General features: G+C 41.2%; 2 protein-coding genes across 5 annotated transcripts in view; both read left to right on the top strand.

The window, feature by feature from the left end:
• Nucleotides 1–1732: 1732 nt before the first annotated feature.
• Nucleotides 1733–22797, top strand: si:ch211-183d21.1. Its single transcript, XM_005939480.3, has 12 exons — nt 1733–2187; nt 2879–3735; nt 3871–4051; nt 4683–4822; nt 12094–12659; nt 12784–13057; nt 13170–13365; nt 14599–14783; nt 15288–15383; nt 15713–15877; nt 17914–18007; nt 19689–22797. Exons 2-12 carry the CDS (start codon nt 2913–2915, stop codon nt 19750–19752), a joined length of 2784 nt encoding a protein of 927 aa, XP_005939542.1. The 5' UTR covers nt 1733–2187; nt 2879–2912; the 3' UTR covers nt 19753–22797.
• Nucleotides 22588–24888, top strand: part of nlrc3 (NLR family, CARD domain containing 3) — an 18824-nt gene continuing 16523 nt past the window's right edge. For all 4 annotated transcript variants that reach the window (XR_001336931.2, XR_006055262.1, XM_005939482.2 and 1 more), the window contains exon 1: nt 22588–22797. The gene's annotated coding sequence lies outside the window, so the exon portion shown is untranslated. The remainder of the gene's footprint in view (nt 22798–24888) is intronic.

Below are 24888 nucleotides of genomic sequence, written 5' to 3'. Positions count from 1 at the left end.
CTCATTTCATCTTCGGTGCAACCCATCAGACACACTCCAATGATTATAGGGCCATCTTGTGGTGCTCATAGGCAATAAACCCAGTCACCAAGCACTTCAAAAACACCTCTAAAGTCTTAAAAACAGGACGAAGAGTGCGCCTTTAATGATGATGAGCAAAAATCACGGGAGTTGCTCCAAGTTAAGTCTTCATTTCACGTTGAACATCCAAGCTTGCCACATATCTAATGTGTGATATGCATCATCTCCACTCCCCTTTTGGCAGCTCATATTTTTAGGTTAGGCTGCGTGATCTTCCTGACACCTTCATCTTTCCCCATCCTCCCACCTCCCAAATAATGACTACCTGCATAGGAAATATCATTAGAAAAGAATTTTCTCAGTTTTTTCTCTTTTTCCTGCCTCTAACATCGCCACATACACAACAATAATCTCCCTTTTTACTCATAAATGTGTCTTTAATGATGTAATCTCATTCACCTGAGCTCAAGGTGCAACAACCCCAAATCCAACTGTATTTCAAATTTATTACAGTCACACTGGGACAACGTTTGCTACAACAGATGCTGATGTTCATAAAGTGAAACTATTGTAGGTGTGGCTGGGAAAAAATGAGTCATATAAGGGTGGCATATAAACATGAGATTCAAACTAAAAAAAGAAAAAGTTCAATCATACTTCCATATTTAGTTTTAAATTTAAATTAAGAGAAATTTGTAAAAGATAAAAAGAAACCTATTGCTTGACACTTACTGCTAAACCAGTCGCCCTAATAAAAATATATATTAGGAAAGGGGAAAAAAGGGGGGAAAGAATACGTACTTTCATCATAACAAAAACACCCAACTGCAGTAAATGTGCAATTTCTAGAGAGCAGAAATGAAACTGTCTCATTCACTCTCTGTATTACACAAACAGTGTCCTTGGACTCGGTTGGTGTGGTCAGTTTTGCATCAGATGATTCCTCTGGGAGCTCAAATCCCAGCAGAAGGCTGCGGGAGTAGCGAGGGTGAAGGTACCACAGTAACTTTGGTGTTTGGGGACTTTCATTTCCACAAATGTTAACCCTCTTCAGACACCCTGAGTAGCATTGAAAGAAAGGGGAAGAAAACTTGTACAGAGGAAATTTAAAGTTAAAGAAATATCCTGAAATAATCATTAAGATTACTATCATTTATACCGATTTTATTTTAGTAACTTCTTTATTTATAAAGCACTTTTCACAGATATGTAGTAATAATACAAACTATGAATAACTGCAATAAAATATAATAGAAAATCAATAGATAGATAGATCCAAGTTGGTGTTTAATTTTATACAAATTATGTTGTTTATTTACATTTGGAGGGCACTGGCTATATATGAATATAATGATTTATATTATTTGAAAAATGAAGCAACCTGGCACATTATTAAGCCGGGGCTTTTGTTGTGGGGGTCAGGGGCCCCATGTCAGTGGTCTGCTTGGCCCAGTTGGTGATCCAGCTTTGTATTCATCTCCCCTTGAGTTTTTGTTATGCCTATGCCCAAAAACAAATAGGAGCTTTATTGTTGTGCATGAGGCGTATATAACTAGATATACCTGCTCAGCTTTCTAGTCCACAGAAATGCTTGTGAAGTTGTGCTTTTTAATGAACTTCTCTTTAAAAGACAAACCAGCAGTAAACAGTAAACCTGGCGCTGGGAGGGACTTGTGCTTTCATTGAAGTGTTACTGAAGCCACTCTCCCCTAGTTCACAGAGCGGGGTCAGGGGCCCCCTTCAGGTCTTTGAAGGCGTCTTTCGCGGAAGATTATTAGGCTGCAGACAGTCAGTCAGACAGACATATTTACAGCATTCACACACAGCTGCGGACTAATTTTGTTTCTTGTTTTTTCCTTCCTGCTAGCACTGCGTCTCTCTGTTTCTTTCTTTATTTCTGTTTTTTTACTGGCGTTTTGTCCTCAGCTGCGACTGGCCTGAGCCTCCCTGGCAGGCATCATCCCCCTCAGTCAGTCTGACCGCCCACAGCACGGTGGTGTCGGAGGTGGGGGGAGAAAGTGCTGCTTTGTGAATGACGGGAGCGGCAGAGCACAGAAAACAAACTTTAGCAATAATATTTCCGACGGGGAAGTGATTTTACATCCAGTCGAGAAGTTTGAGCTGCCGAACCAGCGACACCTGGACGAAGAGGACCGAGAAAAATCTGTAAGTCGCGACGCTTTTTAGGACCTTGTGTGGCAATGATAGAAATCAGATTGACAGCCTTTTTTTTCTTCTTCTTCTTTTCGACGGAAAGATGCATGCATAGCAGCCTAACCGTGACCGGAATAACTGCAGTGAGATGCGAGATAATTTGGTGAAAGAATTTAACTCCACAGGCGTTTTTCCCCTCCTCTCTCCAACCAAGAAGAGTGACTGCCGTGCAATCTAATGTAGTCTCCCTAACACACATTTTTAAAAAATTAATTAAAAGCTAATGTTAAATACTGTGAAGATTAAGCTTTAGATTGACTCAGAAATGGGATAAGTAAATAAGAAAGGCTGGGAAGGCTGATGCCTCTCTCGTATAGTTCAAAGTATATGTGGCTGTTTAGTTTCTTAATCCCATTTATTCACTTGTGTGGCATTTCATCGTTTCACGCAAAGTTTCCTTCTGCTTGCCTCTGCGTTTCGCAACAATTCATGACTCATTCAGAAGACGTGCATTCCCACTGTCACCATGAACGAAAAAAAAAAATACACTCATAGAGGACTCATTCATGATATTATGAGGCTTCTCCTCAAGTGGTGAACAACTGTGAAATGTCACTCAGGCTTATTAATACTCCTTAACTAAGTTTATTTCACTGAAGAATGCAACTGGTGGTCTCCCCCCCTCTTTTTTTTGTCTTTGCAGAAGCTTCCGAGCTGCTTCAGTGAAGCTGTGAACCATGGCGGTCGGTCTAGCCTGCGTTGCCTGTTTCTGCCTGGTGGTGATGGTTGGAGGTGACCCCTGCCTCATCATCAGCGAGATCAATGCTGACAACCCAAGACTGGACACCACTGAGTTCGTGGAGTTGTATCACACCAGCGGACAGCGGGCCCCGCTGGATGGGTACACCCTCGTGTTCTATAATGGAAACGGAAATATAGCCTACAAGGTGCTGGACCTCAAGGGCCACAGCACGGATGACAGAGGTTTCTTCTTGGTGGGCTCGGTGGACATGCTCCCCAAACCGGCCATCCTCCTGCCGCCAAACACAGTCCAGAACGGCCCGGACGCCATTGTCCTCTACCGCACACCTGCCGCTCGCTATAATGAGAAGATGAACGTCACGGCTGTTGGGTTAGTGGATGCCGTCGTCTACATGACCCGCCGTACTGGAGGTGCAGAGTTCCTCGCGGAGATGCTCACGCCCGGGGAGCCGGCTTTCGTCGAGGATGAAATGGCGCTCGAGGGGGACGAATCAATCGAAAGGTGCCTGCTGTCTGAAGATCGGTGGGGCTTTCAGGTGTCCTCACCCTCCCCTGGTCAGCGAAACAACTGCACCCCTCCTACTGCTCCGTTGACCATCCCTTTAATTACTGAGCTGAAGCTAGGCGGAGGGCAGGTGGATGGGCTGGTGGAGCTGACGGAGGCTCCGTCTGCAGGTTCTCTGGTACTGGTAGTGTGGGATGGGAAAACAGACCGGGTCAGTGTCAGCGTGGACGTGGATGTGGACACCTCCAGGAACGGGTTGATCTCTGTAACCATAGAGAAGAGCTACATGAAAGGTCAGTGTGTACTGATCCAGTGGCTTTTTTATTGTAGTTTAAGCTTATTGTTTGTGGGTCTAGGTTTCTTCTGCTTTTGTAGGTTTGTCATGTGCGTTGGTCATTTTTCATTCGTCTTTTCTTATGGCTTCTCAGGAGATGAGTCTGGGGCAGTGGCCATTTACAATGGAAAAGCTACAGACTTTCCTGTAGGCAGTCCACTGAGCCAGATACAGCCTCTAGATGCATTTGTGTATGCCGGACCCGGAAACAAGCCTAGTGCCAACCTCACAGAGACTCTCATACCGGGCAGGCAGCCGTACCAGCTCAGCAACAGGCAAGACTTGTTGACAGTTTAGTGTTTTTTCTCGATTTTAAGCTCAAAAGTAAAACTCTGAAAAAAAGAAAAAATATAAATATATTTGCGTGTGTGTGTGTGTGTGGATATTTTGACTGTCAGCAATATTCTGTGGTTATTTTTGAGCCAGTAGTTTTGTTGTGCAACATGAGGCTGAGTCACTCAATGGAGGGGAGAGGGTCAGCTTGTGACCAGTGTTCCTCTTTTCTTCACTGTGTGGTCACAGCAGAGCTGTAGTGAAAAGTAGCCTTTGACTTGTGCTGATATTTGCACTTGAATTTGAACACTGCATTTCATTAACACGTCCCTGATAAAAATATGACCGTGTTTTAGAGCTGTTTTAGCTCTGTGTGGATGTACTTAAGTGCTCTGAGCGGATGAATGTATGGTTTACGTGGGAATTCTGACCTACAATCACAGTTATCAAACTTTATGGGATTAATTAGTTCCAAATTCCAAATGACATTTTTCTAAAGCTAAAAATGTCTTAGCCTGATGGAAAAACTGCATTTAAAATTTAAGGTTTTATTATTGGGTAGCATCAAGAGTTAAATGTGTTTGCCCATAGTTCACTATGATTGCTCTTCATATGATTTCTTTATTTTGTCAGTTTGAGGGAGGGCGGCTTCTATCTCAGTCGCTGTGGTGTGGCTACCTGGGCCAGAGACCCTGGCATCTTCTGGGAGGCTCCACAAACTCCTGGGCTGCCCAACCAGTGCCCCTGGCCAAAAATCTGCCCTCACAGCAATGGTAAGTGTTTTGAATGCTTTCCAGGCATGCATGCATGTTTTTGGATTATTCTAATGGAAAATCTTAAGTGTCGATTATACTCCATTGCAGACACGCATAGCTGGAGTCCCGATGGCGATGTAGCAGTTCCTGTTATACTTCTTTGAAGTCCACTTTAGGTCTGCCACCTGTGGCGTGTGCATATTTGGTGTATTGTTGCTGGGTCTACAAATTCAAAATAAAACTATGTAAAAGAAGGTGAACAAAATCTAGAAAACACAGCTCCTAAGGGAAAATTGAAAACTGTCCTGAGACTGGTTTTGGAAATCACACATACCGCATCCTCTTAGTTAAAGAGAAGGAAGAGGAGTATCCTGGTTGTTGTCAGTACACAGTTCAAAGGCCAGCCTGTGTGATGGTATCTGGGTGCATCAGAGCACATGGCACCATTAATGCTGAGTGATACAATAGGGTAAATAAGCATTTGATCCCCTGCTGAATTTGCAAGTTTCCTCACTTTCCAAGAAATGACCAGTTTCATTTTTTATGGTTGTTTCATTTTAATGGAGAGAAACAGAATATCAACCAAAAATCCAGAAAAAACACATTAGATAAAACTTATAAATAGATTTGCATGTTGTTGAGTGACATAAGTATTTAATCCCCTAAAACCCAGCCAGAATTCTGGCTCGTACAGATTTATTACAATCAGTCAATCAATTACAGATACTCCCGATCTAAGCTCCTTATGTGTATAAAGGACACCTGTCCACAGAATCAATTTCTTCCACCATGGGTAAGAACCAAAGGATGTCAGGGACAATGCTGTCAACTTGCACAAGGCTGGAATGAGCTACAAGACCATCAGGAAGAAGCTTTGTAAGAAGAACTGTTGGTGCGATTATTCAGAAATGGATGAAATGTCCATCAGTCGCCCTCAGTCTGGAGCTCAATGCAAGATTTTGCCTCATTAGGTGATGATGACTGTTAGAAAGTTGGTGGATCATCCCAAAACGACAAGGGAGGAGCTTAGTTAGAGATCTTGAAGGCAGCTGGGACCACAGCCACCAAGAACACAAATGCAATCCATTACGCTGAAATGAATTGAAATCTTTCAGCACCTGCGAGGTTCCCCTGCTCAAGTAGGCAGATGTACAGGCCCGTGTTAAGTTTACCAGTTAACATCTATATGGTTCACTGAAGTCTTGGCAGAAAGTGCTGTGGTCAGATGAAGCCAAAATCAAGCATCAACTCCATCCGCCGTGATTGGAGGAAGATAAATGCTGAATATGACCCAAAGAGCACCACAGTCAACGCCCCACAGTTATGGTTGGGGCTGTTTTTCACAATGGACCATGTGCAATAAAATCTTAGACAATAAGCTCCTTCCCTCAATCAGAATGTGGAAGATGGGTCATGGATGGGCCTTCCAGACCCAAAATGTACCACTGCAGCACCAAAGGATTGGCTAAAGAAGAAGCACATTAAGGTTAGTGACTTGGCCAGTCTTCAAGCCTCAGTCCTTTAGAAAATCTGTGGAGGGAGCTGAAACTTTGAGTTTCCGAGTGGCAACCAAAAAACCTAAAGGATTTAGAGTTTCTCTGAAGAGGAGTGACGAACTACAGGAAATGTCTTAGCGCTGTGCTGCCAACAAGGATTTCTCCACCAAGTACTTAGTCATGCTTTGCTTGTGGATCAAGTATTTATTTCACTCAGTGACATGGAAATCAAATTTTTTTCTTTATATTTGGTTGATATTCTCTTTCTGTCCATTATGATTAAACAGGCCATAAAAATTTTAGTTCATTTCTTTGAGTGAGCAAACTTACAAATTCATCATAACATGGAATAATTATTTTCCCCATCGTTTATAGCCTGCAGGTTTTAAACTGCCAAACTAAAAAGACTTATTTTCAGGTAAAGGCCTGATGCCACCAAACCACATTTTGCACATATTCCAACAACATGACTCCAGTTGCTAAACTGCGCTAGTTGGAGTCCAGACCTTAGTGCGTCGTGAAACAATAACATGACAAAAGAAACAAGGTTGGATTCATGGTGTATGAAAATCCACGAGTCATAAATAGTAGAACAGACATGTGAATGTATTTATGAGAGAAGACTTTTCTGTGTAGTAAATAATGCAGCCGGCTAAAAATGCTTCATCCTGCTGCTCACCCACCAAGTTTTTGTGGTGCCTTGGTGTGTGGTATCGTGAGGATTTGCCAGTCTCTTCACGCGACGAGTCATCACATGCACCATCCCAACACAACTGGCAGGAAGGATATCGGTTAGCAGCTTTGACTCCAACAGATGGGAGTGCAGCAAGAAGACGTATTGCCATAATAAAAAAACATCCAATGAGTGTCCGTGGGAAAATCTGTGTGAGCTGTTTGCAGGGAAAGACAGTTTTTGATTGTTGAATTCTTTGGCACGTGTAACATAAGGCGCTACATGCATAGGCATGCAATCAGGGATGCTTTCAAATTGATTTTTTTTTTCCTTTTCATCTCGTCGCAGGAATTTTCCCAAGGAGACGATGAATTTGGTTATTCAGAATTTGCGTGCTGTTAGAGTTGTGACCAGACGTTGATGCAAACGTTGAAATATTATGTTGTTTAGATAAAACTGGAAATGAAAGATTTTATGTAGATCATGTGATTAGAGGGAAAGCTCAGGAGAAGCTGGAGGTTTATTATCTTGTCTTATGTCCCAAGACAATAACCTAAAGCTCGAAGTGGGATTGTTGAGCATATGTGGCTCAATCATTTCTGATTCTCATGTTTTGTCATGCCAACATGTGCCTTTGATTAGCCTTTATGCATGTTTTTGCAGCAGGGTTGATTTAAAAAAAAAAAAAAAAAATCTATCGGTCTGTCTGTCATTTATTCAAATGTTTTAATAATTTTTTTAATTATTATTTTACTTGTTTTAATATTTTATTGTTATTTTAGTTTAGCTTTATTTGTATTTTCAGTTATTTTTTTATTATTAAATATTTTTGTTAAATAAAGGTTATAAGAAAATGGAAAATTGAATGTCTGCTTCACAGGTTATACATAAAACCAAAAAAACTAAATGTCCCACTATTTATAGGAGAGAATCCTTTAATAAAAAAAGGTTACTGCTCACAAAGAAAACAATGCAAGAGTTTTGTCTGTGCAGCTCTTATGTATTTACTTAATTATGACCATGATGATTCTTCCTCAGGCAGAGATTTGGGTTGTTTATCCTCTGTGACAGTGTGTGGGAACCGTACAACGCCCGCCACTTTGCACATACTCTGTGTGGTAGTGGCTGCCTAACAAATGCATTGTCTAGGCATGCCTTCACAACCGTTAGGATCAGACAAATAAGAAAGAGCTTTCAAGGAGTTTGTAATTAGTGAGGTCGCAATAATGATAAAAAATCAAATCCATTTCTTTAAGGCCCTAAAATAATTTCAGTTAATCGCTGCTAAAATAAGGACAGAAAAGTTGCTGAAGTACTCAAATTACCAAGTGAATATGAAAGCACTCACACTATGTATGGTGGATGATTTTTTTTTTTTTCTTTTTTTGGGGGGGAGGATAAGTGGTCAATTTGTTTCCAGTTAAGAGTTAAAGTTAGAACTGTAGCCAGTTTGATTGACAGACGTGCAATCATGGCCATGTGGCCATGTGACCTCACCTCATGAGTCACTGAACTGATCATCTCTATTGTGCTGTTGCTGCCTTTTGTAGCGTTTTTATGTACTTGCCTGTCAAATATTATGGCTCGCTGTGCGGTACATCCACATGGAACTTGCTAGCATTAGCTAATAACTTAGCAGTGCGTGTCCTCATCCAAATACGGTCAATTCTGGCTTAAAAACAAACAACAAAAAGCCCTGTCATGGTGGCAACAAAACATTGAGGCTTAAAAATCCAAATTTCAGAAACTAGTAGGTAATGTCATGAAGACTGGGTCCATGAGCTGTAAATGTAGTGCATGAATATTTTTCCACAATAACATATCACTAAACTGTAAACCACAACAAATCAGAAAGTGACACATCCAAGAAGTTTAATTAGATGTACACACGTAATCAGACTTGGCAGGAAAGTCATGACGGTTATAATGATCAGCAAACTTGTGCTTTTTCCATTGTTGACTGTCATTGGTCAGAGTTCAGTGAGGTGTTTGTATTTCTGCATTGTGAACTTCCAACCTTCTCAGTGAAGGTCTTTAAGTTGGTTTTAGGGTAAATTAGGTGTTTACATATGATGATTAATAAGGCAATGAAGATATGAGTTGGTTTTATGGGATATGGCTGTTTATTCTATAGTGGTGGAGCTGATGGATGGAGGGTTTTGTAGCCCCGAGCAGTGTTCTCATTGAGCACCCAGATGGCCATTGGGAAGAAGCTTCTCTTGAGCCTATCCATGTGCATCTCCGGGCTAAAATGGAGCTTTCCTAAAACAGGCAGCTATCCCGGTGTTTGGGGAAATATGGTCCTCATTAATAAATGATACTGTGTCAGTCTTATTAAGCATGTAGTGCTATAAAAATTCATGTTTTGGTACTTCATTGCAGAAGTCACAGTTTGGGACAAATGCAGATATTTTCAGTTTCAGTGTTCTGTTGCGTCCCTAAATGATAACCCACTGCATAAATATTGCATGCGACACACACACTCACACACACACACACACACACACAGACACACTCACACACACAGACACACACACACACACACACAAAAACAAACACACACACACACACACACACACACACACACACGCGATCAGCTAATATACTTGTTTTTAAGTTTACATACAAACGTGTTAAACCCAAAGCTTGTCTCTCCTCTACATCACATCAGAATCATCTTTCGCTGCTCATGTAAAAAATATCAATAGAATCTCTCATCTCAAAACAATCAAATATTTTCAGAGTGCACAACCTATTTTATCATGTTGGAAACCATTTGTGTGTATTATGTAACACTGGCTGTCATTTAGGTATTAATAGATTGTAGGTTAGGTCTTATTAGCGACTGCTGCAGTAAGTGGTGTAGAAAATAGTGACTATGAATCTTGCGACTGATATATAATAGTTTCATTTGTACAAAAAATGAAGTCTGTATGCCAAAATATGTTTTATAATTCAGATATACAGTGGGGCAAAAAAGTATTTAGTCAGCCACCGATTGTGCAAGTTCCCCCACTTAAAATGATGACAGAGGTCAGTAATTTGCACCAGAGGTACACTTCAACTGTGAGAGACAGAATGTGAAAAAATCCATGAATCCACATGGTAGGATTTGTAAAGAATTTATTCGTAAATCAGGGTGGAAAATAAGTATTTGGTCACCTCAAACAAGGAAAATCTCTGGCTCTCACAGACCTGTAACGTCTTCTGTAAGAAGCTTTTCTGTCCCCCACTCGTTACCTGTATGAATGGCACCTGTTTGAACTCATCATCTGTATAAAAGACACCTGTCCACAGCCTCAAACAGTCAGACTCCAAACTCCGCCATGGCCAAGACCAAAGAGCTTTCGAAGGACACCAGGAAAAGTATTGTAGACCTGCACCAGACTGGGAAGAGTGAATCTACAATAGGCAAGCAGCTTGGTGTGAAAAAATCAACTGTGGGAGCAATCATCAGAAAATGGAAGACATACAAGACCACTGATAATCTCCCTCGATCTGGGGCTCCACGCAAGATCTCATCCCGTGGGGTCAAAATGATCATGAGAACGGTGAGCAAAGATCCCAGAACCACACGGGGGGACCTGGTGAATGACCTGCAGAGAGCTGGGACCAAAGTAACAAAGGTCACCATCAGTAACACACTACAACGGCAGGGAATCAAATCCCGCAGTGCCAGACGTGTTCCGCTGCTGAAGCCAGTGCATGTCCAGGCCCGTCTGAAGTTTGCCAGAGAGCACATGGATGATACAGCAGAGGATTGGGAGAATGTCATGTGGTCAGATGAAACCAAAGTAGAACTTTTTGGTATAAACTCAACTCGTCGTGTTTGGAGGAAGACGAATACTGAGTTGCATCCCAAGAACACCATACCTACTGTGAAGCATGGGGGTGGAAACATCATGCTATGGGGCTGTTTTTCTGCCAAGGGGACAGGACGACTGATCCGTGTTAAGGACAGAATGAATGGGGCCATGTATCGTGAGATTTTGAGCCAAAACCTCCTTCCATCAGTGAGAACTTTGAAGATGAAACGAGGCTGGGTCTTCCAACATGACAATGATCCAAAACACACCGCCCGAGGCAACAAAGGAGTGGCTCCGTAAGAAGCATTTGAAAGTCCTGGAGTGGCCTAGCCAGTCTCCAGACCTCAACCCCATAGAAAATCTGTGGCGGGAGTTGAAAGTCCGTGTTGCTCGGCGACAGCCCCAAAACATCACTGCTCTCGAGAAGATCTGCATGGAGGAATGGGCCAAAATACCAGCTACTGTGTGTGCAAACCTGGTAAAGACCTATAGTAAACGTTTGACCTCTGTTATTGCCAACAAAGGTTATGTTACAAAGTATTGAGTTGTATTTTTGTTATTGACCAAATACTTATTTTCCACCCTGATTTACGAATAAATTCTTTACAAATCCTACCATGTGGATTCATGGATTTTTTTTTCACATTCTGTCTCTCACAGTTGAAGTGTACCTCTGGTGCAAATTACTGACCTCTGTCATCATTTTAGGTGGGGGAACTTGCACAATCGGTGGCTGACTAAATACTTTTTTGCCCCACTGTATAAGCATGTACAAGATTTTGAAGACTTTATGAGATATGCTCTGAATGTGATGCCAACAGTTACCTGTCCAGGTCTGCTGTTGAGGGAATTCCTCTTCATTTGTGGATGAGTGAACTATGAAGCTGTGCAGTGTGTCTGAAGCTGATGAACACATCAATTATTAAATGCATAATAAATATGTTAAGGACATCCTTACATGTGTTTCCATTGTGCTCTGATGTGCAATCATCTATTTAAGAAGTTTCATATGTTTTATCTGGAATATTTTTAACATTGCTCCGTAGTATTTTCCTTCTGAAGCAGCTATGTGATCAGTTTATGTTTCCATTAAGGTTGTTCAGCCCTATGACAAATCAAACCATCTTGAATATGATGACAAACGTGATCATGAGATCACTAGTAGTAGAGGTGACATCATACTTTTATCACGGTGTTATGTTTCATGATTGCGCTGTATGTGGGAGTTTAAGAGGGGACGTCGTCAGCTGTAGGAAAACATCACCTTGTTGCTGAGCTGCAGTGGCCTAATAAATTCCTCCTTTTATGCTCCAGTGGTTCCAGGAGGCACAGACTCACCACCTCACCTCCCACCCTGGGGCAACACTGACTTCCTGATCAACGAGCTGAACACTGATACACCCGGCGCAGCTGAGGACGGAGAGTACATCGAGCTGTGGCACCCATCAGGCCGCCGAGTCTCCTTGCAGGACATCTGGATACTGCTCTTCAGTGCGCACAATAACAAACCGTACAGGGAGATCAGCCTGAGCGGACACTTCACCACCTCCAAAGGGTATTTTCTGCTGGGCAGCGACAGGTTGGTGCCAGCCCCATCGCTGCGCCTGCCTCCCAACACCATCCAGAACGGACCAGATGCTGTGGCGCTCTATCGCAGCCCCTTCGGCCCACCGTCGGCCGCGCAGAGGGGGATTCCTACTAAAGGCCTGCTGGATGCTGTGGTTTATCGACAGAGAGGGTCAGACAGGGAGGCACAGGAGCTGAGTAAAGCTCTGACTCCAGGACAGCTGCCACTGCTGGAGGACCCGGAGGTTCTGCCTGATGATGAGGCCCTTAGCCGTTGTAGAGGCCTTTACCCCTATGACCTGTCTGCTTTTTCAGTGAGTATTAACATTTCAGACAATAAAGCACTAAGTCAGGATTGGGTGGTTTATTATCTTTTCTGTTTTGTCACAGACATTTTTGAAGTTAATATAGGTCTGCATCTTGTGTCATCCCGTGTAGGTGGCTCCACCAACCCCTCTGAGGGAAAACAGCTGCCCTCGCCCTCCTCCTGCCCCTGACGGTGTGGTTATCAGTGAGGTGGCTAGCAACCACTGGACCAATCACAGCCAGCAGCGGGCCTTTGTGGAGCTTCACGGGCCACCTATGACAGACCTGCAGGGCCTGGTGCTCTCCGTGTTTGACCCGGAGCGTAGTGGGACCGTCATTGCCCTTCCCTTGACCGGATCTATTAACCGGGATGGATTTTACATCATTGGAAATGTCACCGGTGCAGGTGAGAGCAATTGAAGATTTTCTTTCTTAAAACCAACCAAATCTATTTGCCTCTTTGACTCGCCTCACTTTTTTTTTTGTCTGTAACCGGTTCACCTTCTCTCTCTGCATAGATCAGACCTTCCCAGAGGGCTCCACGATTCCCGGGCGAGGAGCTGTAGTCCTGTGCTACGACCTATTCAGCATCTGCAGAGCTGGAACTGCTCTGACCAACTCCAGCCTCAGAGATGTGCTTGTGTTCAGTGAGAACCGGCAACTGCTGTCCTCTCTGTCCACCACCAGGGGGAGACAAGTAATCCCAGCTCTCAGGTACACACACATGACTCAACACATGAATCACACACTTTATAATTAATGATGCCGCTCAAAACCACAGCTTTGTAGAGATATTTCAAGACTTTGTCATTAAGACAAAATATGTCCTTATTCACAGGAAAAAAAGATCCAAAGAACATAAAACAACACATTTAAACACAGAAAGTAACCATTTATTTAGCCTTTTCATACGTTTTAAGTAGGCATAGCTGCCTCCATTACTTACTATACAAATATAACTCAGTGAAATATAACCATAGAAACCTGTAGCAAAAATGTTTCCTAATCACAGCAAATGCCATATTTGATTAATCAAAGTCTGTCAGACTTGTCTATGATTTGATCAGAAAAACACATTTCAAACATGCGTCACTTCAGGTAATTGGAGCTGTGAAAGTAGAAAGTGAAAGTAGAAACCCAATTTTCTCCAGGTGGTGGTAAAAGGTTCAATCAGGAACAAACAGCTGGAGGCGTGTGTGTGTGTGTGTGTGTGTGTGTGTGTGTGTGTGTTTGTGCTAGACGTGTGTGTGTGTGTGTGTGTGTGTGTCTGTGTGTGTGTGTGTGTGTGTGTGTGTGTGTGTGTGTGTGTGTGTGTTTGTGCTGAACTGTGAAGTTCGGCTCATATTCTATCAGCACAAATTTGGAGAACAAGAGGAATGACTGCCAAATGCAAACAGACATTTGAGACTATACTGTCTGTGTTTAAAGGCTACACCATTCGACCATACAGCAAAGTAATAGTTGTTTTTATTAAGAATTTTTTTTTTTACACTTTCTGGAAAAGATTGGCCTGATGGACAAGTGCAGAGATCAACAGAGGTCAGGGTCCAAGAGGCCTAGCAGAGTGTCTCTGAGACAAGAAGATTGATGAAAAGATTGATAAGCGTCTGAAGTAATGCACACAGTGCAAGTCTTGAGCCACCCCACATATCTATATATAATTTTTTTTCAAGTGCACTTGAGCAGTGACTCTCCAGGCTTTCCGAATGTTTTCCAAAGTTTTTCTTTGCTTGGCTGCTTTTTCACTCACTTTCAGCCAAGTCAATAAAACTGACTATTTTCTAAGAAACTGTTTTTTGTTTATCTGTTTAACACTGACTGAGTCAGACAAGCATTTAAAAATGTACTTAATTGCACCTTTGGCATTTTGAGGAATGTTTGTTCAAATTACTGTCAGTATGTGTACCATTCAAAATCACTGTACTCAAACATGCGCTGTATGTGCAGGTCAGTGGAAGATGGTCCCGTCACACTTAGCCGGTGTTCATGCTGTGAGGTGAGGAGCCCCTCATCCTGGACCACCTCGTCTGCCACACCTCACAGCACCAACCTCTGTCCTAGCTCCACCTTCTCAAGTCAGATTGATCTTTGCCTCGGACCGCTGTCCACTGACTGGCAAGAGCAGGTGGGAGGTAAGGCATCTTAAAATGAACGTTTATAAAAGTAAAAAAAAAAAAAATGTTACGGGATATGAAAGCTTACATGGAAGTGCCTTATACCTGCATTCTTTCTGACTGCCAGCAGAAGGCAACTCCTGTGTTTGCAAAAAGAAGTCAAAATTTATGAAGAAATGGAAAAACAGTCTGATTTCTCATTTTTGACATAATCAGACATTATTTTCGTGGTAAATTTTATGTTAGTTTGTGCTCATTTTTAGCTTCATTGAACACAATTTAATGCTCCTTTTATTTTGTTTGTTAGATTCATCCCTTGCTCATGGCATCCGGCTTAAAAATTAATTAATTAATTAATAAAATCAAGACAACAATAACCTAAATAACCTGATGACATGGTGGCTCGTGTGGTATTTTATGTATAATCTTACAGTTTCAGAGATGCATTGCTTTTGTTTGTTGTGGGTTTTTTTGGTCTTATTATAACGCAGTAACTAAGAGCGCACACTCTGTTTTTCACAGACTGCAGTGGTCTTATCCAGGGGAAGGGGGTCTCTGAGGTGGCAGACTACTTAGAGCAGCGATGTCATTGTGGCATTTCTGCTCTGTATCTCCAAGGTGAGCCACTTTTCCACAAAACCAACCACATTAGGCTCATATTCAATGAAAGACTACAGTAGCTCATCCCTGGTCTTTGAAACAGCTCTAGAAACTTATAGTTGGAGAATGAAATCATTAGGAGATAGGCGGGCTCAGGTGTGGCTTGTTTCCTTTCATCATCATGCCCCATGTCCCTCATAAACACTGAAAAACTGCCACAAATGCTGCTGTTCAATACTAAGCTCCAACCTCCCAGGTTTACAGAGTCTATATGTATACAAAAAAATGCACAACCTGAGCAATTTTTTGTAGAAGGTGAAAAATTTGTCTGTCTGTTCTTGTTTAAGGGGCAAACTTTTCTTGTGTGTCTGGCTGGCTGCGAGTTTGGGGGAGCATTCAGGCTCTGTCGGCCCATCAGAGGGCCCTGATCATCCAGACATCGCATATGAACCTGTCGTCCACCCAGGGAGATGTCTGCTCCTCCCCCACTACCGGTCGTTACACAAGCACATGTAAGAATGACCTTGTAGCAGTTCAGCATCATTGTTTCAAAAAGATTAGCTACAGCAATCAGTCAGGACCCTGTAGTCTGCAGTGAAGTGCCCAATTTAGCAGGAAATCAGCAGGAAATCTGCATCATAACCCACCTAGTTGCCTGACGTCCGCCTCCCGAGAAATGGAACTGGCTGGCTGGCACATACCACACGGTAATTAGCATGTAATGCAGCACACATAAGCATAAACGTCATCGACTACTCTAGTAGGCTATGTAAGAAATACGAAGCCTTAATCAGGCATAAGTCTAAACTTCTAAATTTGGTTCTTTGGATCCCAAATTTCACTGCATGAAATCAAAGAAATTTCTTGTGTCTCCAATTGTTTTAAAAGGTAATCGTGGCCTGTCTGATTTTGGCACACAGGAATTTGTTGTAGCCTTTTGACCTCTGGTTCAAAAGGCTCATGTAAGACATAATTTGCCTCTTTGAAAACAAAAATAAAGCAAGTGTAAATGTGTCAAATGTAAAATAGTGGAAAATGTAAAATCTGGAGAGCAACCAGCCTGCCACGAAGTCTGAAAGTACTTAAAGTAATCATTATGATCCTAAGTGTTAACTGCCATCATGATACTATGTTTAATTACATACAGTTCATTTTTAAAGTACTGTGCTGCCACACTTTACATCCTGGCTTTTATTGTGAACCAGTCGCAAGAAATGTGACAGCTGGTGATTGCTCATCAGAAAGTTATCTAAAAAGAAGTGGAAATGGTCATTTTTAGATTAGAAATGCTGCAGCAGGCTGATTACCTTTAACTTTACTATGTCTTGCTCTCTGCGGGAAATTATTAGATCATATAATTAGATCATTGTGTTTCATGCATGATTTATAAAGGTCAAAGGTGAAGGACCTCCCTAATTAGAATGAAATCTGACCTGCTCTTACCCTTAGTAACAAAAAGGAAATGAGAAAGTAACTTCTTATTATGTTATGTTTATATTAATAATAAGTTCTTCTGTTAGTTTAAATGTTGGAACATTATGCATATTTTTTTTTTATAGTAGGTGCACACTTTACAGTGGTTTAAACACGAGTATTTTAAAAAGTTCAACATAAGAAGTGAAAGACCCTGGTTTAGATTCAACACAGCAACATTTAAGCCCAAAAATGTAATTATCAATCAAGTAAAGGGTCTCGTGCCTGTGAATTTTGGCAGCGTAAGGAACGATTTATAAAGAACTGATCCCACATACAAATACAAATACATGACTAATAGTACAAAGTGAAAATAGACTGAGGAGAAAATAATTTGCTGTTAATTAAAAACTCTCCACAAGACAGTTGGAGTTTCTGTTTCGCTGCTGTATGAAGTATTTCTCGGCTCAGTGTTGCTTGGACTCCTTCTGCTTTGTATTGTGTTCTGTGACCCAGAAAGCTGTGTTTTGCAAAAAGAGATCAGGTTTCTATGCATCAAAATATCTAAATAAAACAAATTCTGTTGCACTTTTAAATTTCCTTCCTAATGTTTAGATTGCTGTTATTCTTCGCTTACGTTTTCAGAAATTGTATGTTATAGCCTTTTAGGTCTGGCCGAAACACAGCAGGACCATAACATCCACCTTCCCAAGGTTCCAAACAGCCACAGAAACAACTTGTTAGAAATGTTCAAATATTTTGTTTGCTTTAGAGATTTATAGAAGTGTAGGAGTTGGAATGAGAATCGGGGCTAGCAGTGGGCAAAACAAATGAATCTGTAAAGTATTATCAGCTAACCAAAGAGCACCAAACAAATCGAACAAATTGCCTCCTTATCTAACATAAGCATGAGAAAACCTTGTCATAGCAAATAGCAGCTCACCCCCTCAAACACCTTCAGACTGGCAAGAGCTGCAGGTGGACACAGGTGTGGCTGGTTGGAACGTGGGAAAGGCGAATGAACCACCTGTCCAGGGCGATGGCTGCGTTGGCTTTTTGCTGCGTGTAGGAGGTTGAATGTTACAACACCAATCACGACCAGGACAGTGTAACTTACCTTTGCTCTTCTTTTTAGCATCTGCCCTGGGGTTACAGATAGGGCTGATAGTAGCTGTGATCCTGGTGCTGGGACTAGGAGCTGCTCTGGTCACGTATTTCTACAGGAGGAGGTAAGATCTCCGGCATCATCTCCCCCTTTCATACTACATATGAATGTAGACATTTTTAAATATCTTATCACAATATGGCAAAAGCCTTTTATGGATGTATTTGCTATATAAATCTTTTCAGAAATTTGTGTAATCGTTTGATTTGTAGTGATTCCTGTGATTTAAAATATGTGTGTCAGAGTTCACTACACCACAATGGGCACTGCTCATTTAGCCAAGACCACGTGTCCAAGTTATAATCCAGCCTTGAGCTCTGACTTTTGGGTGTACGCTTCCAGCTGTGAAAGATTGAGTAAATAACAGTTGTAGTCAGAAGTTTACATGTACTGACTGGTTTTGGAACAGATAAAGCAGGCTAACATTAAGCTGCTGGAACGGCCTTCCCAAAGTCCTGACCTCAAACCTGTTGAAAGTCTGTGGACTACTCTTACAAGCCGGGTCTGTGCCAGGAAACCAACCAACCAATTTAAATGAACTTTGACCACACTTCTTGGCAGAATTGGTAAATATCCAGTCAAATTATAAGAGAGGCATCTGGCCGAAGTGCTAAGAGACATTTAACAAAATATTAGTTGGTGTCTGTGTTTATCTTTGAGCCTCTATGTATTAGAGGCGGATTAGAGAAAATCCAAAATAAATTCAAACTTGTGCTTCCACTTCTTGTTTATTAAAGTAATTAAACACAACCACTGTCCATGGAGAAAGAGCAATTTTAAGAAATCATTAAAGCCCCAAATTACCATGAAGTTCCTGCTCATCTGAGTGTCTGTAAACGTCTTCTGTAACTATTTATAAAAACTGACCTTCTCCCTGTCAGCACTACTTGTGAAGTTCCATGACTGCTGTAGGACTCCTGCTGATTAGATTACATTGAACTCTTTTTAGCCACTTGCATGCATGTGTTTCAATTTAGCTGCAGACCTCAAACTTGCACAGAGTTTGCACAACGTTGCCTGATGAGCTGACCTGAGTTTCATTTTGAGGATTACGGTTAGTAACGAGAGCTACAAGCCAGACACCAGATAGCAGTGTCTAAGCCAGGAGCATGCTTTGTTTTTTGTTTTTTGGTGTGTGTGTGTGTGTGTGTGTGTCTCTGTAATAATACTGATCAGGATACAGTTCCTTTGAGTTATGGTACCTGACATATCCTCATCTTTTTTGTGAAACCTTCATTCAGTCACTTCCCACCCTGCTTACCAGAACTGGGTTCCCGCATGTAGTGCGCATGGAGGAAGATGAACTGATTATCCAGGATGAATAACTACCACAGGGAGGAAGTAAAACTCACAGGACTATATAAAGACCAGTGATTTAAAAAAAAAAAAAAGTCAGGAAATGACTTCACAGAAATCCATTACTCTGCGACTTTCTCCTCTAAATGAAATTCACGAGCTAAGGGGTCACCGTTGGGACTAGCAGGAGTGCTGGAGTCCTAGAACTTTCTGATCACACATTTTTATGCATTATTAGAGGTATATTAAGTGTATCAAAGAGTGAAACAACACAAGAGCACATTTAAGGTTCAAACATCCACATTTTCAGGTTTATGGATTGCAGAATTTAGGTGAAAACCCTTCAGTATGTCTTATATTTCTTCAGCTACATCTAAAAGACACTTTTTGTCAGCTGTTTAAAAAAATAAAAGTTTTACATTTTGTAACGCTGCTGTGTGCTTTCCCAGGCGTCCTCTGGACTATTACACCATGGAGCTGAGTGAGCACGGGGAGGGACTGTCTGATCTATAATCCAGGCTTTGGGCCAGCGGCTTTTTGCATGTGGTAGTGGCCACGTGCAGGGGAGGACTTCAGCAGAGAGAGAGAGCTACTGTGGGTAATCAAAGGGTTAATTTGACCTGTGGGTAACTAAATGTGCGGCTGTTGTGAAACAAACGCCACAAAGTGTCCTTCTGTCAAAATGACTTGTAATTGTTAACTATGTGGTTGCATCCAGTGTGTGCGTGACGTGACATTTTATAGCTTCAGTGACATGAAATTAGGCAACCAGTGTGCTGCGTTTTAAAAGTCATAACATTCTTCTTCTTCTTCTTCTTCTTTTTCCTAAGAATCGATGTGCAACCTTTGCCTGTGAACAGTGCTGGTTTCTACTTTTAAAAGAAAGGAAGATATAAGAAAGGGATTTATTTTTAAGTACTTGAGTCCTAAATTGTTTTTCTTTTGCTATGAATGAAGCTTTTAAATTAAGACATTTAAAACAACAATGCTTCTGATTTCTGCAGGAATGCCTGCTGGCACTAAAGTGTTTTTAACACCAGGCTGTATAACAAGATTACATTCTGTTCATGTCTTATGTTTTTGACTTCCTGCCTTGTTTTTCTGCTCTATATTTTGATAGATGACTTTGAACTGTAGTCAAAGGGCCTGATTGCCCTTTAAATGTGAATGTCTCTAACCTGTAACGAGTGTCTGTAACCACTTTTGTACTCTTGGTCAAAGAAAACTGTTTACAGTGTCTCGTTTTTGAAAATTAGAAGAAGGGATTGTGCGAGACGTATGAAGTAATTCCTTAAATGGGGAGAATTTGTTTATAAGAGATGAAATATTGCTTATTCTGTGTTTCGCTTGTGTTCTTAGTGGCTCGGAAACCGCTCTTGTGCCTTTGCCCGGTGTTTCGTTTGATCAGTTGTTTCTCCACTTAATAGAGGGGACAGCACAAGTTAGCCATAAGTGTCAGTACTACAAATATGACGTTGATATTCTCAGGGGGGGGAAGACATTCTTAGCAGTCTGAAATGATAAGTTATTGCAGGGATGCAGAGAGAATTTTATCAGTTGAGTTAGTTTGAGTTCACTTTTAATAGATTATAAATATCAGACCTAAAATAGTCAAAATTGCCAAGATAATGTGCCATGAATGAGCATGTGTATGCTGTTTTTGATAGCGTTGAAGTGCTGTTTGCCTCTTTGTGTTGCTTTTCTCATCAATGAAATGACCCCACCCCCACCTCCCTGTACCTTTCTCGTCAACTCTAATCTCACAGTAACATTTCTTAATACAACCATGTAAAGCTACATCAGTCCTGTCAAATAGGATTTCAGTCAGGGCCACTATAGTTAAAAGAAAACCTTATTTTTTATGTAGCTCTAGATAAGCTTGTAAATAAGTGGAAAGCCAGAACTGGGGAGAGCAGCAGCAAGATCTGCGTCAGAAACAGCATGAAGAAGGAGGAGCTGTGGGTGGAGGTTTGCACATGCAACGGCAAGTGTATGAAGGCTAAAGCAGCTTGAGTAGCGTGGCCTAAGTGAGGCTGGATGCACAGAACGGTATCAGCTGTGCCATCAGCTGATGTGACGTGGGCTCGCACTGAGATCAGATGTGAGGCCGAGCTAGACTTCGTGGGCTACTGTGCTTGATTTATTTTAGAGATGCGCTGCTGCTTTCATGCGACTTCTTTTCTTTTACATCAATTTAGCCAAGTCAAGGCAATTTAAGATTTTTTGTTTGTTTTTGTTTTTTTTAAGCGTTCGCAGTGATTTAGTGGTGTGGCTTTCCACCTTGTAATGCCCGTTAAATGTCTTTTCTGGTATATTTTAGGTTTTTGTGAAACGCAGTGCATGTTGATAGGTTAGAAAATGAAAAGACAGGATGAAGAAGCTGTTCTTCAAGATTACAGATTATACACGGACATGCAAATGAGCTCGCCGCCGAGTGCAACTTTGATGTCTCTAACCTAAAATAAACTATTGTGAGAAAATGGCTCATGCAACACTACTGCGTGTCGGCTTCTTGCTTTACAAATCTGAGCTGACTCATTCACAGAGTCGGATTTTTGCAGTATTCAAAGTCTAACAAAACTAGGAGTGAAAACAGAAGCGTGCGAATGTGACTGAGCACTAAAACGGTGTGTACATGCAGCAAGTACTCTCAGAACTTTACACAACAAACAACATGTCACAAAAAAACACTGGAAAAGTTAAAAAATAAAAATAAAAAACTTTGTATCATCTGCATGCACAAGTCATGAATTACAATATGTTTCTCTTTTTTTTCCCATTTTTTTTAATGCTTTATTTTTCATGTTTTTCCTCAAATGTTTTGCACATTTATTTGAAAAAGGAAGTCAATAAATTTGAAATATGTGCAGTTGTGTTTCGGCAGTCTTTTTTTTAGTACAATGTGACAGCCTGAAATAACATCAATTAGTATAATCTTGATTGCAGATGTTCCTACACTTATGTATGAACACAGCAGGTGCTGTTAATTACTCATATTTACAGCATGTTTACTGTTTTGTACATGTTTACTGTCACCTTGCTCTGTTACTGCCTGACATGTTAGCGACCTGAAGCTCTTTGTACTTCCTCCTATTGACCCTTGATATGTCGTGTCAGCCCTCTGCCTGTGGTTTGACAGCATCTGCACAGTCGATGAAGAGACGAGGCCTACAGTGCGGTTTTCAGGTTTTGGAGAGCGTGACTTCGTCTGCACACACAGGAAGCAGTTACTTTTTCTCTCTCTCTTATTGTCACTGTTCAACCTGCCAACCACAGTGCAAAAATGCAGATGAGGCACGACACCGGAAAGGAGGTGCAGCACGAAGCGAATCTCCAGCAGCAGACTTTAGACCTACTTCAGCCACTGTGTGTTTGAGGCTCACTTCACTCGCCTGCCAACTCAAAGTTGTATTATAATCTTTAAAGATCCGTCAAATTTGCACTTCTACTCTTCAGATATGTGTTTTCTGTGATAATCATGTGGCTACTTTATGAGACCGCAGTAAAAGAAGCATCTTTCATCCTTTGAAACGTTCAGACAACCTCCTCTAACCCATGGTGAGTCACTCGAGTTTTCCTACTTTTTTTGCCACAGAGCGTCTGACTTCATGCCTTCAGCAGCTTAAAGAGTCGTAAACGTTACTTTTCCATCATGGCTTTGAGTCAGCATCAGCTCCTGCTAGTGAAAATAAAGTATGCATAATCTTAACAGGCTTTCACTTACTTTTACTATAAAATATGATACATTTCCAGCAAACTCATATTCCTGGGTTTTAATTCTTGCTGTGTAATGCTGGTATTCTTGAATCAGCACATTGTGCTACTGTAATGTGTGTTTTTGCTGCTGCTACCAAATACTGTAGTTTGGAAGATTTCATGCTGTGAGTCTCCTAATGATCTTTACTGACTTATCTGTGCTGGATGGCCTTTTAACAGTGACGTGTACTTTATTTTGTATACAACATAGTTCCGAAATATCACATGTAGGACCTTCTTATGCTAAGGATATAAATTTTACTCTGGCTACTAAAACTGTGTCTTCCTTTTAGAGACATGATGCAATGAGCAACAAACCACACAGGAAAACATTTGCAGTTTCCCGTTTTCTCGGCACAACCTCAAACAAAACTTGAATTTTTGTTTGCACTACTTTCACTCCGCTTTAGTAAAATCGCAGCGAAAACAAGAAGAAGCTCCTTTCACACTTTTCATGTTCATGCAACAAACTGTCAGCTTAATAATGTTTAATAAACTGTGCACAGTGCAGGGAGAAGATATTTACTTTTATCACACAAGGCAAGGTAGATATGGGTACTTCTTTCCCTTAACAAATGAAATGGCTGTTTAAAAGCATTTTGTATTTACTTGGGTTATCGTTGTCTATTATTTAGATTTCTTTCCTGATCTGAGGCCATTTAAGTGTAACATGCAAAAAACTAAGAATACAGGAAGGGGGCAGATACTTTTTCATGTGTATAGTTTACATATTTGCCTGTTTAATAGTATGTTTGTCTTCTGCAAAGTCCAGGATGTGCACCAAGCACAACATGACCGTAAATCTGGTTATTTGAAAGGCTGTACACACTCATGGTTAAACCAGTGGGTGTTTCCAGAAGACTAAACTTGAAAGACCTGGGCACATTGTGCTCATTTCATTTGTCATTAATTTATAAAATCTTCTTGGTTGTTGAAGTTTGGGGATAATATGTAACTCCCCAGCAAAGCTGCATCAACTTAAGAGGCAAACACTGCACAGGATCACCAGCAATGTCTAGTAAAGGGATTATAGATTCTTAGTCCATGTTGTCGTGTCAAAAATAGATACAAAGACCACTGGAAAAATAGCTTATTGAAATACAGTTTCAATAAGATATAGACAAAACCGACAACGAGCACCCCCGGGGGATAAACAGACTTTAATATAATCGAGCAGCACCAGCGACTTGGGTCCTTGGGGGGCGGGCAACCTGAATTTATTGAGAAGGGTCTTTCAAGATAACTTAATCAGTAAGTTCCACTCCGTTGTCTATCCTGGCAAAAGAAAAAGATCAAAAAGTCTGATTCTTCTGATTCTCTACCTATTCCTCATCTCTCATGTAGATCCATTGCTCATAACTCTCCTACAGGGCCCTGCAGACTTGTGTATCCCAAGCCAGTTAGCACATCCGTCTGCCCTGAGAAAGGCCTTAAGGGGGTGCAGGTGGTGTTTGTCTCCTGCTGTGTTCAGAGTCACAAAATCTGCATGTGGTGAAGTCTTCATACAATATCAACACAAACAACAACAAACACAGTGTTCAACTTGTGCTTGTGTTCTCATAAGCTCTCATAAGCATGTGTTACTGAGGTGAATGCAGGTGTACCTTTTTAATAAACACACTGATTAATTGGAGGTGATTAAGTAAATAATAATGATGCTCTGCACACATATTTCTAAAGGAACTGGTCAAAATGATAATGATGATGCTTTAGACTTTGAGTTAAAGGCGAAAATTCATCGTTAACAATGTGCAAAAAGTTTTTATTAAACTCTAATTAGCAGTTTAATTTCTCACTTTTATTATAAATATGTATTAGGGTTAATAGTAGCAGTATTATACAGCAAACTCTTCTTCAGAGCTTCAGCAGGATGACTGAAGGCGAAACTTGTTT

Source organism: Haplochromis burtoni, unplaced genomic scaffold (genome assembly GCF_018398535.1).
Source record: "Haplochromis burtoni strain Fernald_Lab_line unplaced genomic scaffold, NCSU_Asbu1 Contig_268, whole genome shotgun sequence".
Lineage (NCBI taxonomy): Eukaryota > Metazoa > Chordata > Actinopteri > Cichliformes > Cichlidae > Haplochromis > Haplochromis burtoni.
The sequence above is the reverse complement of the archived record's forward strand: the minus strand, read 5'-3'. Positions and strand labels throughout refer to the sequence as shown.

Excerpts from the sequence above, each read along its gene's own strand:
- si:ch211-183d21.1 (XM_005939480.3), top strand. The coding sequence starts at position 2,913 with ATGGCGGTCGGTCTAGCCTGCGTTGCCTGTTTCTGCCTGGTGGTGATG. Across the intron at positions 13,058-13,169 it reads TGGAAATGTCACCGGTGCAG|ATCAGACCTTCCCAGAGGGC; the intron begins GTGAGAGCAATT and ends CTCTCTGCATAG. Across the intron at positions 13,366-14,598 it reads CAAGTAATCCCAGCTCTCAG|GTCAGTGGAAGATGGTCCCG; the intron begins GTACACACACAT and ends CTGTATGTGCAG.